Genomic DNA, 16,260 nt, shown 5'->3' on the forward strand with positions numbered 1-16,260 from the left:
AATGGCCTTTTCTGCGCTGTGGGGATTCTGTGGATAAGTCCACTCCTCCCTGACCGTGTTCACAATTGTGGATTATTCTTTGTGCTGGTTTGAGAATCGCTATCAGCGAGTACCTGGAGCAGCTTTGCTGGAATGTTCTCTGGCGGCTGAGGGACTCCAGCGGCTGGAGCTGGTGCCCACTCCTCACCCTCCCCCCCTCGGGGCGGGGCCTGTTCCACGCGGAACGATTCTCCGGGGCCGCTTTTACCGCCGGACTCGGAAACCGCGACACAATCGGAACCGGAAACCAGGGACTGAGGTGCGAGCGGAGAGACGGAGTAAGCCGGAGGGAGCGGGAGCGGGAGAATCAGCCCCTTAGCAACCGGGAATCACCCCCATAGCAACTGGGAATTACCTCCCCATAGCAACCGGGAATCACCTCCCCATAGCAACCAGGAATCACCCCCGTAGCAACTGGGAAATCACCTCCCCATAGCAACCAGGGAATCCCCTTAGCAACTGGGAATCATCTCCCATAGTAACCAGGGAATCCTCCATAGCAACCAGGAATCACCCCCACAGCAACTGGAATCACCGGGATAGCAATTGAGAATCACCCCCTTAGCAACCAGGGAATCCTCTTAGCAACAGGGAATCAACCCATAGCAACCAGGGGATCTCCTTAGCAACCAGAATCATCCCCATAGCAACGAGGAATCACCCCCATAGCAACTGGGAATCACTTCCCCGTAGCAACCAGGGAATCCCCTTAGCAACTAGGAATCACCCCTCCCATAGAAACGAGGGAATCCCCTTAGCAACTGGGAATCACCCCCCCATAGAAACGAGGGAATCCCCTTAGCAACTGGGAATCACCTCCCAAAGTAACCAGGGAATCCTCCATAGCAAAAGGGAATCACCCCCCCCCCCCCCCCCCCCCCCAGCCTGGATAGAAATTGAGAATCACCCCCTTAGCAACCAGGGAATCCCCTTAGCAATGGGGAATCACCCCCATAGCAACCAGGGAATCCCCTTAGCAACCAGGAATCACCCCATAGCAATCTGGGAATCACCCCATAGTAACCAGGGAATCTCCTTAGCAACCAGAAATCACCCCCATAGCAACCAGGGAATCCCCTTAGCAATGGGGAATCATCCCCATAGTAACTAGGGAAACCCCCATACTGCGGCGGAGGTGGGGGCTGGTGGTGGTGCTGTGGGCTGATGTGTGAAAATTAAGTTCCTGCTGCTTTGAAATTTAGCTTTCAATTACACGAGTGCAACTTTTATTTCCAGATTTCTAACTATTTTAAAACTTCAAGTGTTTTTTTTCAATTGTATGAAACCAAGTTCCTGCTCAGGTGGATGTTAACAAGATGGGGCTTTTTAAAAATCATTATCCCAGCCAACGTCAATCCTAAAACAGATCATCTCATTGATTCATTTTTTGAGGTCTCCTGCTGCAATTTGATTTGATAACAATAATGAACAAATCTGTTCAATAATTCAGTTTGCTGCTAAGCAGTTTGGCAGATCCTAAATACATAAAAGAAGCTATGTAAATTCACTTATATTTCTACAGTTTGTTATATAAATTCACGTGCATCCTTAAAACTATGTACAAATCTCACTTCAATAGATGTGCTCAACCACAAATGGTGCACTTATGGTGCTGAGCTACAAGATCCGAATTTAGTGACTTCTACTTGTTCCTCTGAATCCAATAAAACACCCATTATGTTGCAGTGCTGTAGAAGCAGCACTTAGTGATGGAACTTGCAACTGTGCCTTGCATGATGTGCTACAGGAAGAGGTTCTGCAATTTAAAACACTCCATAAGAAAGATTTCCCTTCAGTGTTTTTTCATTGTAGGGCTAGTGTGGCTGAATGTTGGTTTACAGCATCAGGAAACTAAATGCACACTGCCAGACAATAGAAAGATCCATTTAAATGGTAACGGGCAACACATGAACATAGGACTTAGGAGCATTAGTAAGCCATTCAGCCCTTAAAGCCATTTGATAAGATCGTGGCTGATCCCAACTCCACTTTCTATCTGAGCCCCATAACTCTTGACTTCCATGTCTATCAAAAACCTGTCTAACTCAGACTAGAATAAATTCAATGACTCATCCCCACCGTTTTCTGGGGAAGAGAATTCCATCAACTAATGACCCCTCTAAGAGAAAAAAATTCTCTTCATCTCCATTTAAAAGGGAAACCTTTAATTAAACTGTGTCTCCTATTTCTAGTTCCCCCAACAAGAGGAGATAATCTCCTAGCCTGGGTGAGGTGCTCCTTTGAAGATTTGGTACAGACTCCATGGGCCAGATGGCCTCTTTCTGCACTGTAGCAATTCTATGGTTCCATCCCATCTTTTCTGCAGCCCTTTTAACTTTTGGACTTGATATAAGTGACATTCACAATAATAATTCATATCAGCGATGAATGCACAGAAAAATATGGGCAGTGGATCAGGGTTTAATATTGATCATTATTGACATTGTCTTCAGTCCTTACTGCAAACTCTATTCTTTCAAAACTACTCTGTTCTTTGGCCTAGTTACTGTCTGAGGCTGTTTTCAGCCTTGACGTCCTACCTGAGCCTGGGATGAGTTTCCAACCACATACCCACTCCATCACTAAGACCACCTATTTTCACCCCCGTAACTTCGTCCATCTCCATCCTTGTCTCACTTGAAAAGCTCATCTTGTCCTTTACTACCTCTAAGCTTGACTGGCTACTGGCCAACCTTCATTTTCAAAATTCCCATAAACCTGAACTTATCAAATCTGCAGCAGCCCATTTCCTTATTTGAATCAGGTTTTATTAACTCATCCATCATGCTTTTGCTTGCTGACCAACATTGCCACTGGTTTGACAACACCTTAATTCTAAAATTCTCCTCCTCGTTTCCAAGTCTCTCCATGATCTTGCCTAGCTCTTTTTCTGTGACTACCCCCAGTTCTACACCCTCCAAAATCTCTATACTTCTCCATTTATGGCCCCTCGCTCATCTCTGATTTTAATAATCCCACCATTGATGGCTGGGCCTTAAGTTCTGGCATTGCCCCCTAAACTTCTGCCCCTCTCTATCACTCTCCTTTAAGACATTCCTTAATGTCTCTCTCCATTGGCCAAGCTTTTGGTTACCTGTCCTAAAGTGGTTTGAGGTTTGGTGTGAAGTTCTGAAGGATACACATCTGTGAAGTGCTTAGGGATACTTTACTGCATTGAAGACGTTATATAAAGGCTAGTTATTGGTCTGACAGCTTGATCTCATGTTTCTCTTTTAGCGTGTTATGGCCGTGAAGAAGTGAGATTTACCAAGCTTCATGGCAGACAAAAGACAGCGGTCAAGAGTACAGGGTGCATGGGCAGGCTCCAGTAACACCCCAGCAAGCTCATTTCAAGGTACGACATACAAAGAGAAATGTGAAAATAATCAGCATTTCTTTGGAACTGGTCAGGTTAGGTTGTGTGATCGGCGCAACTCAAGGGCCGAAGGGCCTGTTTGTGCTGTAGTGTTCTATGTTCCATGTCGCAGAAAATCCATGTCACAGACAGAATGTATGGGCTCGCTTACCACCCACGATCAGTATGTTTTGTTTGTTAAAGAGATGTGTATTTTCATACCAATTTGAGTGTGTACCAATTAGATGTGATTAGCATTAAGCTTTTGTGAGCTAAGGAAAAGGTTATTTATTCTTACACATCCTGAATTATCACAGTATTACTCACTTGCATGTACGCACACATACACACACATACACATACATACAGATGCATGTGCACACAGACACACAAAAAGATAGAATACAGGTGAAGGTTATAGTCATCATAGTTTCTGATTTGCAATCTTCTTGAAAGATTTTGATGGGCTTAACAGTGGAAGTGAGGGTCTTGGAAAAGTGAAGGTTTCACAGCAGGTTGTGAGATTTCTTGTAGTCACATAGCTTGGAGGCTTGTTCTCAGGCAAACATTTAACTGAAACTTGTTCTGGGGGTTGGGAGTCCTTCTTTCTGTTGGGTTCGTCGGCTTTCAAGGTATTGCTGTTAATTAGGTTGTGTGCTCGATGGCCTGCAGCTACTTTGTCTCTTGGTTCTCTGACCAGCTGACAGTTAATGACTAACTGCAAACTGCTCTGAGCTGATTTTTAAAAGCAGACAAAATGTGGCTACCCCCAAGTGGCTTTTCACAAGTTCAAGTCCTTTTCAAAATAGGATGATGTTTATGTCGATTTCCCACCCTGTTTTATAATTAGAACCTTTGAGATTCACCCAATCTGTTTTGAATAAGTCAAGATGTGGAGATGCTGGCGTTGGACTGGAGTAAGCACAGTAAGAAGTGTCACAACACCAGGTTAAAGTTCAATAGGATTATTCGGTAGCATAAGTTTTTGAAGCGTTACTCGTTCTTCAGGTGAGTGAAGAGTTGTGAAGAGGCCACTCACATTGCCTGTACCTGTAAAAACTTGCATTCCAACCATTATCTTGTAAATTGTGTCTGTGTCCATATATGCCCTACTTGTGAACACAATTCCTCACTCACCTGAAGAAGGAGCAAAGCTCCAAAAGCTTGTGCTGACAAATAAACCTGTTGGACTTTAACCTGGCGTTGTGAAACTTCTTACTGTAGATAAGTCAAGCCATCATGATACAATGGGACAGTGATAGGAGCCACTCACTTCTGTCTGCCACCAATTGAGTTTCAATTTTTTTTGTTCAGTTTGAAACAGAGAGTCAGGCAATCAGGAAATTCCATTGATTTTTTGTGTTGCCCCATCCTTAAACAAAGAGATGAGCAAATTCCCAGTTGGCTGTAATAATGCGCATTTAATTCGGGATTTGCCTGAGACTTGATACTGAATGTTGTTCAAATGTCAAAGGTCACCTGGCTTTTAGCATCTATTTTAATCGCTTGTTTGTATTTAGTTTTTGATTTGATTTATTATTGTCATATGTATAAGTATACAGTGAAAAGTATTGTTTCTTGCGCAGTCTACAGACAACGCATGCCGTTGATAGAGAAAGAAAGGAGAGAGTGTGGCTTTTAAAAGTATTGACTGAAATTTCATTATATACTGGGCGACTGTTAGGAGTTCTAGCATGGGGAATCAGAATGGATATCAGTATTTACATATTAGCATTTGTTCACCAAAACAAAAATTAGAAAATGCATAATTTGAGTTTTGCCCGGTGTTCTGCTCACTTATTAAACCATCTAGTCCCACTGTTTTATCTCTGTGTATAAAAGCACCTAATGATTGACCAGAAACTGAACTGAACTAGCCATAAAAACGGAGCAGGTCAGGGGCTTGGAATCCTGTGGCGAGTATCCCCTCCGCTAGCTCTCCAAAGACTGTCCGTCTAGAAGGACAAGGGCAGCAGGAAAACAACCACATAGAAGTTCCTTTTCAAGCCCCTCACCATCCTATCTTGGAAGTATATCCCTGTTCCTTCACTGTCACTGTGTCCATCTGGTTAATGTTTTCTGTCAGTATGTAAAATGATAATTACATCAGTACTTTATTCTGTTGTCACCACTCTGGCAATACAGTGTTTTTTCTTGCTTTTGGGACAATATAAATGCCATTGAATGTCATGTTCTGCAGAAAAATTAGATGAAAACACTATTCATGGGTCCAAATGAGTCATTAGTGGATCCTCTGTAGACTCAGTAGAATTTCTGCACCGTTATGAAAAATAGAGCATTTTGTCAAAATGATGTAATTGTTTTGTCAATTTTCAATTATGCTTCAAATTAAACAACACAACAATTATATGTCACATCTTTTTTTAGATTTTCATGTCCAGCCTCCTCCTCCCTTCTGTGGGCTCCCCACATAAGTGATTTGTTCCAGGCCTTTTCCAATATTGTTAAGCCAACTACTGAAAGGTAGTCTGGAATGAATCACTTTAATTTTCTCTATAGAGAGTACCATTGCTTTGGACTCTTTCTCCTGTTACAGTTTGTGTGGGGGATTTCAAGTATTCTTATTGATGTTCATGATTGTGATCTTGCCACCTCACTCAGTACTTTGTCAGCATCACGTTGTCAATTCTGATGAAGACTGGCTGATACATGCTGCATATTTTCAGCATCATATATTTGTATTTCCTTATTCCCAGCATTTGAAATTTCTGCTGGCTTATTTTGTTTTGTAAATATCAGTATTTGAAAGGAGCGCTAGCCACTATTCAAGGTTTATTTATTTGTGTCACGAGTAGGCTTACATTAACACTGCAGTGAAGTCACTGTGAAGATCCCCTAGTCGCCACACTCCGGTGCCTGTTCGGGTACACTGAGGGAGAATTTAGCATGGCTCATGCACCTAACTAGCACGTCATTCAGACCGTGGGAGAAAACCAGAGCACCTAGAGGAAACCATACTGACACGGGGAGAACTTGCAAACTCCACACAAGGCCCCAGCTGGGATTGAACCCGAGTCGCTGGCGCTGTGAGACAGCAGCGCTAACTACTGTGCCACCATGCTGCCCTATCAGTTTATCTCGGTGCCTCCAAATACTTACTTGAATTATGTAACCGAAGCATAAAATCACCTTGCAGCATGGTATAATTTTTCATCTAGTTTGTGTGGGACATTCATAAAACTAACTTCTGACTTTAATTTGAGATCAGTTTCATTTGCAAACTGTTATTTAGTTTAGGCTTATTTCAGGAAAGGGAAATAACAGATTTGATACTATTTTCTTCTGCGAACCCATAATAATCCTTTCAGCAGTTTAGCTGCAGCCATGATCTAGGCTGTGAATGGTCCACATATTTGCTCACTGTATCCCTGAAGGAGCTGCATGATTGCAGTACATGTCCAGATGAGGGCACCAAGTGCACTATGACAGAATTTGCAAACCATGTTTTTTGAACCGTTGGATGATGCTCTTTGCTTGTGTTTATGAAACAAACAGACCGTGTGCCTGAAGTAATCATTTTTGCTTTGGTTTGTGAATGAACATCAGGAATTGGGAGCTCTGCCATCTTTATCAAAGCACATTTTAATTTTGTTTGAAAAGTATATATTTTTTAAAATCTTGTTTCCTTTCCTCAACTGAGCCTGGCACATCCCTGTGATGTCCATGGCTGAGAGTCCCACCAAACTTATCCAATTTCTTCTCTGGATCTGTACATCTTCTCTCTCTAATAAGGTGCTTGCACCCTTCTCAGCATTTATTCACCATGCTGTAGGTCAGACCATGTTTGTAGCGATGTGGACCATTGAAGATGTAAAATCATGTCCTACCTTGGTGCTATCTATCAGATAATGCACAGCTGACATTCTTCAAGAGTTTATTGGGTTTTCCTTACTTAAAACTGACAAAAAATCTGATGATTATGGTGTCAAGACAGGACACAGCCTGGCGACCATGGTTTCCCACATTGTGAGTCGTCAGTTATGATTACTGAAAGCAGAGTTGCCCAGGATTGTTCTTCTGCAGTACATAAAGGTTCATTGCCGTTAATAGCAGAGGGTCAAGTGAATTTCCTGAATGGAGCAGAGGAAGAACCTGAAGCGGGAGGGCTGGGAAGTGTGGAAGGACAAAATTGGGGTTGTGGGTTAAATGCCACCAAGGAAGATGTGACCAAATCCACCTCATAGATGCCATGTTCTGCCAAAAACAATAGATCTGATGTGACAGTGAGTCATTTATATCATAATAATTGACTTGATGCCCTTTTAATGTAAAAATTTTAATTTGAGACTAGGAGAAAAGTAGAAAAAAATATATGCTGTAATATATACCTTCACTGGTGAACGTAAGTAAACGTTTGATTTTGATCCTTGCTGTACTTGGAACAAACAATGCTAATTTAGATTATCATTTAGATTTAGAACATAAGAATGTTTGTAATATATGAAATTTTAAATGTGTGACTTTACCATTAGTTAGCAGACGTTCTTCAGAAACTGTTGCTGGAGCACACTGGCTACCGAATGATCCGCCCACAGCTGATAGAAGATTTGTCTTTCAAAATCCAACAGAGGTAATGTCACAAATGAATTTTTTTTTAAGGACGTAATCCTATGTAAGAACATAAGAAATAGGAGCAGGAGTAGGCCATCTAGCCCATCGAGCCTGCCCCGCCATTCAGCAAGATCATGGCTGATCTGAAGTGGCTGAGATCTGAAGTGGCTCAGTTATACAGTCCATTGCGTCCAATTTTACAGGCATTATGTGATGCAATTCAGTGACATACAATACATTCCACCAATATCCAAAGTGCACGGGAATCAAGTATGCCTTTTTCATGTTTAATACAGACCAGCAACAAACCTGCCAGACACATCTCTGCAGGTAGAATAAGCACAAGAGAAGTACATCCTTCACCAGACAGAATGATCTTTAGAACTGCAGTCACACACTTTGCTGATGAGAGTAGGAAAACACAATAAGAAGTCTCAACACCAGGTTAAAGTCCAACAAGTTTATTTGATAGTAAACCCACAAGCTTTCGGGGTTTGCTCCTTCGTCAGATGAGTGGAGAGTTCTGGTCTCAAACAGAGCATATAAAGGCACACACAGTTTACAGAATACTGATTGGAATGCGAGTCTTTACAGCTAATCAATTCTTAAAGGTACAGACAATGTGAGTGGAGATAGCATTAAGCATAGGTTAAAGAGATGTGTATTATCTCCAGACAGGACAGTAAGTGAGATGTTGCAAGCCCAGGCAAGTGATGGGGGTTACAGATAGTGTGACATGAACCCAAGATCCTGGTTGAGGCCATCCTCATGTGTGTGGAACTTGGCTATCAGTTTAACCTGGTGTTGTGAGACTTCTTACTGTGTTTACCCCTGTTCAATGCCGGCATCTCCACATCGAGAATAGGAAACACAGTAAGAAGTCTCACAACACCAGGTTAAAGTCCAACAGGTTTATTTGGTGGACTTTAACCTGGTGTTGTGAGACTTCTTACTACGTTTACCCCAGTCCAACGCTGGCACCTCCACATTGAGAATAGGAAGTGCAGACATGCTCCTCCTTGGTCATTGTTTAATGCAATTAATCCATGTTTTGTAAAGCTGCGTATGAAAGAACTCTATTGGAAAGTATTTCATTCAATCTCTTCTCATTCCTGTTGTGTACATACATTAATCCTGACATAATTCATAAGAACATAAGAAATAGGAGCTGGAGTAGGTCAACTAGCCCTTCGAGCCTGCCCCGCCATTCAATAAGATCATGGCTGATCTGTCGTGGCTCAGTTCCACATTCCCACCCTCTCCCCATAACCCTTAATCCCCTCTCTTATCAAAAACCCATCAACCCGCGTCTTAAAAATATTTAGCGAGGTAGCCTCCACCACTTCAACGGGCAGAGAATTCCAGAGATTCACCACCCTTTGAGTGAAGAAGTTCCTCCTCAACTCCGTTCTAAACCGCCCCCCCCCCCCCCTTTATCTTGAGGCTGTGCCCCCTAGTCCTACTATCCTTTCTGAGCGGGAAGAGTCTCTCCACCTCTATCCTATCCATCCCGTTCATCATCTTATACGTCTCAATGAGATCTCCCCTCATTCTTCTAAACTCTAACGAGTACAAGCCTAATTTATTCAGCCTCTCCTCATAGCTCAACCCCCTCAACTCCGGCATCATCCTAGTAAACCTCCTCTGCACTCCCTCCAAGGCCAAAATATCCTTGCGTAAGTACGGCGCCCAAAACTACACACAGTACTCCAGCTGCGGCCTCACCAATGCCCTATACAGCCGCAGCAAGACCTCCCTACTTTTATATTCAATCCCCCTCACGATGAAGGCCAGCATCCCATTCACCTTCCTGACCACCTGCTGCACCTGCAAGCTGGGTTTTTGCGACTCATGCACAAGGACCCTGAGGTCCCTCTGCACCGTCGCCTGCTGCAGTTTTTCTCCACGCAAGTAATAATCCTTCCTGCCATTATTCCTACCAAAGTGGACCACCTCACACTTGCCAACATTAAATTCCATTTGCCATTTCCTGGCCCATTCGCCCAGCCTATCTAGATCCTTCTGTAGACTCTCCACACCCTCCGCACAATTTGCCTTCCCACCAATCTTGGTGTCATCAGCAAATTTCGACACCCTACACTCGGTTCCCTCCTCCAGATCATCTATATAAATGGTAAATAGTTGAGGCCCCAGCACCGACCCCTGGGGCACTCCACTAGTCACCATCCGCCAATCCGAATAGCACCCATTGACCCCCACTCTCTGCCTCCTATTTGACAACCAGTCCTCTATCCACGCTAACACCCTACCCCCAACTCCATGTCCCTTGACCTTTTGCAATAACCTCTTGTGAGGTACCTTGTCAAACGCCTTCTGAAAATCCAGAAAGACCACATCCACCGGCTCTCCTCTATCCACCGCCCGAGACACATCCTCATAGAACTCCAGTAAATTTGTCAGACACGACTTCCCTTTAACGAAACCGTGCTGCGTCTGCTCTATCAAGCAGTTCCCCTCAAGATGCCTCGCTATTTCCTCCTTGATGACGGATTCTAACATTTTACCTACAACAGACGTTAAACTAACCGGCCTATAATTCCCTGCCTTTTGCCTGGCACCCTTTAGCACGTTTTACTATGTATCTAATCACAATGTTATAAAATGTTGATTTAAATGTTAGCCAGAGGCACAGAGTGCTGAATATTTAATGGTGTAACTTCTTCATGCATGTTAATTACCCACCAATTTTCTTGATTTCAACAAATAGCAATTGTAAATTCCACCAATATATAAATTCCTGTCACATGTTTAAAACAGTAAGAAGTCTCACAACATCAGGTTAAAGTCCAACAGGTTTATTTGGTAGCAAACGCCACTAGCCTTCAGATCACTGCTCCTTCGTCAGTTAAGTGGGAGTTCTGTTCACAAACAGGGCGTATAAAGATACAAACTCAATTTACAAAATAATGCTTTTGCTACCAATTAAACTGTTGGAATTTAACCTGGCATTGTGAGACTTTTTACTGTGTTTACCCCAGTCCAACGCCAACATCTCCACGACATGTTTAAAAGGCATAGGATGTACACCCTAACTGAGTGAAAGCTTTGTGCTTAGCTTCGCATACTGCATTAGGTCTTAAAGGTTCATTCATTCCTGAACAGGCTGTAATCCAGCTGTGAGTTTTGCAAAACATCTTAAAAGCTTGCTGGCTGGAATTGTAAGCATGAAAACACAAGCGTAACTTGTTTGTCAGTACTATTGAAGAGGGCAGATTCTTGATGTTATTGGTCTTTTACAGCACAAAATTATCCCTAGAAGGAGTTTTGATAATTAGGAATTTTGCTCCTTGGCTGCAAGAATCACAGGACATGGGTGTTTCATATTCTTGCAGTCTCTGCCTTGGCTTTTGGTATTGAAACCAAAAGCAGAACCTGGGTTTGTCTTTCTGATATTCGGTAAGCCAGTCTAAAGGCTTCATTAAGTTGAAGGGAACAAAACCAGTACATTAATAGTGGTTTAAAAAAAAAGTCAGGTGAATGGCTCAATTTGTCCTAGGTGTAAAAGGACAGTTACAAAATGTGCTGGATGATTGTATTATTTTTAAAACCAAAGATGTAATTAGAACCTACACTATCAACATGAACATTAGAATTTTTAAATCAAATATTCTTAGATTGCTACCTTGTCTTTTTTTATTTTTGTTCCTAACTGATATCTACACAGTGATGAGAGACTGAGATTAATATGTGATTGATGTGGATAATTAATATTTAAGTACATTATTGTAATGGTTGGGTGAGTTTGGACATAGGTAACTTCAAGTGAGTAACTATGTTGTGGGGGTGTGTGACAGCGTGGGTGGTAATGATGCATTGGAGAGGTAACTGTGTGGGTGGTGGACTGTATGTGACTTATTTACCTTGTGATTCAGAATAGCGAGAATATAGTTGTGTTTTGAGGACTGCATGGGTGGGACAGGTAATTTTTCCTGTTGCTTCTCCTTGAGGTAATGTCCTATTCCTGATGCCCCTGTATAAACAGGCAGTTATACAAAAATCCTCTCTACAAAGGAACTAGGAGCAGGAATAGGCAACTTAGTCCTCCGAACCTTCTCTGCCCTTCAATACGATCATGGCAGATCTTGTTCCGGCCTCAACTCCATTTTCTTGCCCGTTTTCCATAACCCTTCAACCTATTACTAATTAAAAATCTAACTCCTCCTTTCATTTACTCAATGTCCTGGCATCCACCACACTCTGGGGTAGTGAATTCCACAGATTCATGACCCGATAGTAGAAATAGTTTCTCCTCATCTCTGTCGTAAATCTGCTACCCCTTATCCTAGAATATGACCTTTTGTTCTAGGTTGCCCCACAAGATGAAGCATCTATTTTATGTCCACTTTGTCAATACCTTTTATCATCTTATATACCCCAATTTGATCTCCTCTCATTCTTCTAAACTCTAGAGGTTATAGGCCTGAACTGCTCAATCTCTCGTCATAAGACAAACCCCTCTTTTCATGTCAGCAGTCAGTCTAGTGAACCTCCTCTGAACTGCCTCTCATGCCACAACAACATTCCTCAAATAAGGGGATCAACTGTGCACAGTTGTCCAGGTGCAGTCTCTGCTGTATAGTTGCAGGAACACTTCTTTACTTTTGTGCTCTATTCCTATGGCTATAAATACCAAAATTTCATTTGCTTTCCTTATTACCTTTGGTTCCTGCATACCAGTTTTCTGCGACTCATGCGCAAGGACACCCAGATCCCTCTGCACCAATGCATCCCAAAGTCTCTCTCCATTTAGATAATTAGTTACCTTTCCATCAAAATATTGATTTTGCATCACTGCCATTTCTGTGTTCCACACTATTAACTCCCGGTCTGATCCTCCAAGAATCCAACGTTGACAAAATTTCCCAATCTTCCAACCTGTCACCAGCCTTTGCAGAATGGTTTGCCTTAGTTTTTGTCCTTATGTTGTCTTTAATTTCCTCGCTTAGCCATAGATTTTTTTCTCCCTTACAATCTTTCTTCCTCTCTGGAATATATTTTAGTTGGGAGGATTTGAATATCTTTTTAAACAACTGCCACTGCTCATCAATTGTCCTACCTTTTAGCCTTCCTGCCACTATGGCCAATTCTGTTCTCATACCACTGTATAACTCCAGAATGAGTGTTGGACTCCAGATTCTCACTCACAAACTGAATTTTGAATTCAATCATACTATGATTACTCTTTCCTAGAGGATTCTTAACTACGAGGTCATTAATTAATCCCTGCTCTTGCACAATACCAAACCCAGAGTAGCCTGCTCTCTGGTTGGTTCCACAACATGTTGCTCCAAGAAACAATTTTTAATACATTCAATGAACTCTCCCTTGAGGCTACCCTTGCCAATTTGATTAATCCAGTTTATGTGCATATTAAAATCACCAATGATTATTGCTGTATCTTTCTTACAAGCCCTGAGTATTTATTGGTTTATACTGTGCCCCACTGCAGAATTACTGTTTGGGGACTTATTAATTACTCTCACCAGAGTAATTACTCTTTTCCTTTGCTATTTCTTATTTCTACCCAGAATGATTCCACATCTTGATCTCCAGTGTTTAAATATGCTGCACGCATTATAACCAGCAGCACTGATAGAAACATAGAAGATAAAAGCAGGAGAAGGCCATTTGGCCCTTTGAGCCTGCTCCGCCATTCATTACGATCATGGCTGATAGTCCAACTCAGTAGCCTAATCCAGTTTCATCCCTATAATCTTTGATCCTATTCGTCTCAAGTGTTATATCTAGCCACCTATTGAATACGTGCAATGTTTGGCATCCTGTGGTGATGAATGCCACAGGCTCACCTATGGGTAAAAAAACTGCCTCCCCATCTCCGTCCGAAATGATCTATCCCGAATCCTCAAACTGTGACCTTAGTTCTGGACATCCTCCCTGCATCTACTCTGTCTAGTCCTGTTAGAATTTTACAAGTCTCTATGAGATCCTCCCTCATTCATCTGAACTCCAGCGAAAACAGTCCTAACCCAGTCAATCTCTCTTCATACACCAATCCCACCATCCCCAGAATCAACATCAGATAATTTGTCTCCTTTTGTTTGGAGAGTGCAGAAATTACCTTTTACTGGTGCTAATTTTGGAATTGATTTCTTTTGCAATTCACCCTACGAATTCTTTCCTCCTTGTTTGGGAAGATCTGGGACCCACCTGGTTGGTACAGGTGAAGAAATTGTAATTGTAAATCTGAATCCAAATTGCTGTGCTCGGCATGTGATGAAGCCATTTCACACCCTAGACTCTTGTTCACCCAACATTTAAGATTTGTTTTCCCAGTTTGTTAAAAAATGTGTGTGGCTTGGGATGACGCAGTGGCTAAGACCCTTCGTCTCTGTAAGGAAACACCTGGCCTCCATTTGGCTCCACTCCTGCCACCAGACCAAAATTGAGAATTTGACATGTAAACAAGTGCACAATTGGTCAATTTAAAAGGGATCAGTCTTCTCCATGAGGGAATAGTGTATAGAATGGAAGGAATCTAAAATGGAAAAAAAAAATCAGTGAGGATAGTGTTGGAGTTGGATATGTAAACACAGTATTAATTCAGAACCACTTAATTTAAATTCTGATCATTTAGATCTTTTAGTGCTGACTTCTTACTTTATTGTGTGTACTTATGCTGCTTATTTCAAATTACGGGATCAGAAACAGCTTGTCATATTTTTCAAAGTTCTTACTGTGCAAAGTTAAAGAAACAGAAGGTGTAGATTCAGGTTGTCCTTTTTGAAAATTAGGCATACTTCTGGTTATGAAAACACAACCAAAGCTTACATAACCACAGGATCAAATCTACCTGGAAGATTGATGGCTGATTAAAAACAGATTTGCCAAAGTTGTGAATATCCAAAATTTACTGGTGAATTTAGACCATTGAAATGCCCAAATGCACTTCAGCTTTAGCTACCATGTTATTTTTAAGAATTTGATGAATTTGTGTATTGCCCTGTAAACCTGCCACAAAAGTTGGGGATCATGATTAACATTGTAATTGTTAATATGATGTTAGTGAGTATTTCTGGCTCAGAAGAGAATAATTGAAACAGTTGCATCTCATTCTTGCATGTAATAAATTCTTCATAAGGATTTTTTAAAATTTAAAACTTTAAATATTTTCTTACTTTAAATTTCTGTCCCTTTTCTGTCTCTCTCAATCCACTTTCTCTTCCTGTAACGAGTGATTCTAATTCACCATCCTTTCCATCATTTCTCCATTTCTTTCTCAATTCTTAATCTCAGTGGTTAAAGTGATGACATACTGTCGGTGCATCTTTCACTAAGATCTCAAATGTATCACTGCCCTCCCAGCACTGTGATCAGTTCATGCTTCCAGCAAGTTGCACAGCAATATAGATTTGAACTGAGCAGAGAAGATATTGCCAAAGGCTCCACTCCAACAACGTTTGACTTATCTCTTTCTCCTTCCTGTAAAGCTCTGATAGCTCAGTAAGGTTTTCCAGTGCGAAGCTGAACCTTACAGACCAAGAAGCTTGCCGTTTAGATTTGTGTTGAATTCGCTGATCTGAGCCAGTTTGGCCTCCATGCTGGGAAATTAGAGAGAGGAAAATTCCCACTCCTCACAGTTCTCTGCTAGCCACTGTAGATATTGCGTGAGAATCTGTCAAAACCCATGTGAATCTTGATACGGTATTGGCCAGTGCCTATGGAACCATATCAACAGATGCTGTAAATTGGGAGGAAAAGTGTAAATTTCACTTTTTCAATGTTTGTAATGTTTGGATTAGCATATTTTCTTCCCAATTTACATTTAGCACCACCAAGAGTCATAAAGATTCATAGAGTTATAGAGGTTTACAGCATGGAAACTGACCCTTTGGCCCAACTTATCCATGCCACCCCTTTTTTAAAACCTCAAAGCTAATCCCAATTGCCCGCATTTGGCCCATATCTCTCTATACCCATCTTATCCATGTAACTGTCTAAATTCCTTAAACCACTTTTCATGCCTCCAACAATGTTATGCTGGGCTGGTGTTCCCCTGTGTCTGGCTGCCCTTGTTCTTTCAGGAGTATGATGTTGTGGTTTGACAGGTGCTGTTGAACTTGGTGAACTGCTGTGGTGCATCTTGTAGAGAGTACACATTGCTGTTATTGTGCATCAGTGGTGGGACAACCAAATTCCAGGATGTCGTATATAGCTAAAGAGGAATGGACATCGTCCTGATCGAATTTCTTATTGACTGTGTATAATGATGAGCGATGATTAGTTCTGTCTGGAGTATTATTGATTCTATGTAT

The 16,260-nt window shown here is 41.8% G+C and overlaps 1 protein-coding gene across 3 annotated transcripts in view; it reads left to right on the forward strand.

Moving 5' to 3' along the window:
• The first annotated feature begins 264 nt into the window (after positions 1–264).
• The window catches only part of alkbh3 (alkB homolog 3, alpha-ketoglutarate dependent dioxygenase), a 73,604-nt gene continuing 57,608 nt past the window's right edge, over positions 265–16,260 (forward strand). Inside the window, exons 1-3 of one of the 3 annotated variants that reach the window (XM_080189861.1) lie at positions 265–298; positions 3,277–3,394; positions 7,888–7,985. In XM_080189861.1, coding sequence (XP_080045987.1) covers positions 3,316–3,394; positions 7,888–7,985 — 177 coding nt within the window. In that variant the 5' untranslated portion in view covers positions 265–298; positions 3,277–3,315. Of the gene's footprint in view, positions 318–3,276; positions 3,395–7,887; positions 7,986–16,260 lie in introns of those variants that run through there. The other 2 variants (XM_080189860.1, XM_080189862.1) reach the window with 2 other exon arrangements.

This window comes from Carcharhinus amblyrhynchos, chromosome 6 (genome assembly GCF_965287045.1).
Source record: "Carcharhinus amblyrhynchos chromosome 6, sCarAmb.v2.hapA, whole genome shotgun sequence".
NCBI classification, from domain to species: Eukaryota; Metazoa; Chordata; class Chondrichthyes; order Carcharhiniformes; family Carcharhinidae; genus Carcharhinus; species Carcharhinus amblyrhynchos.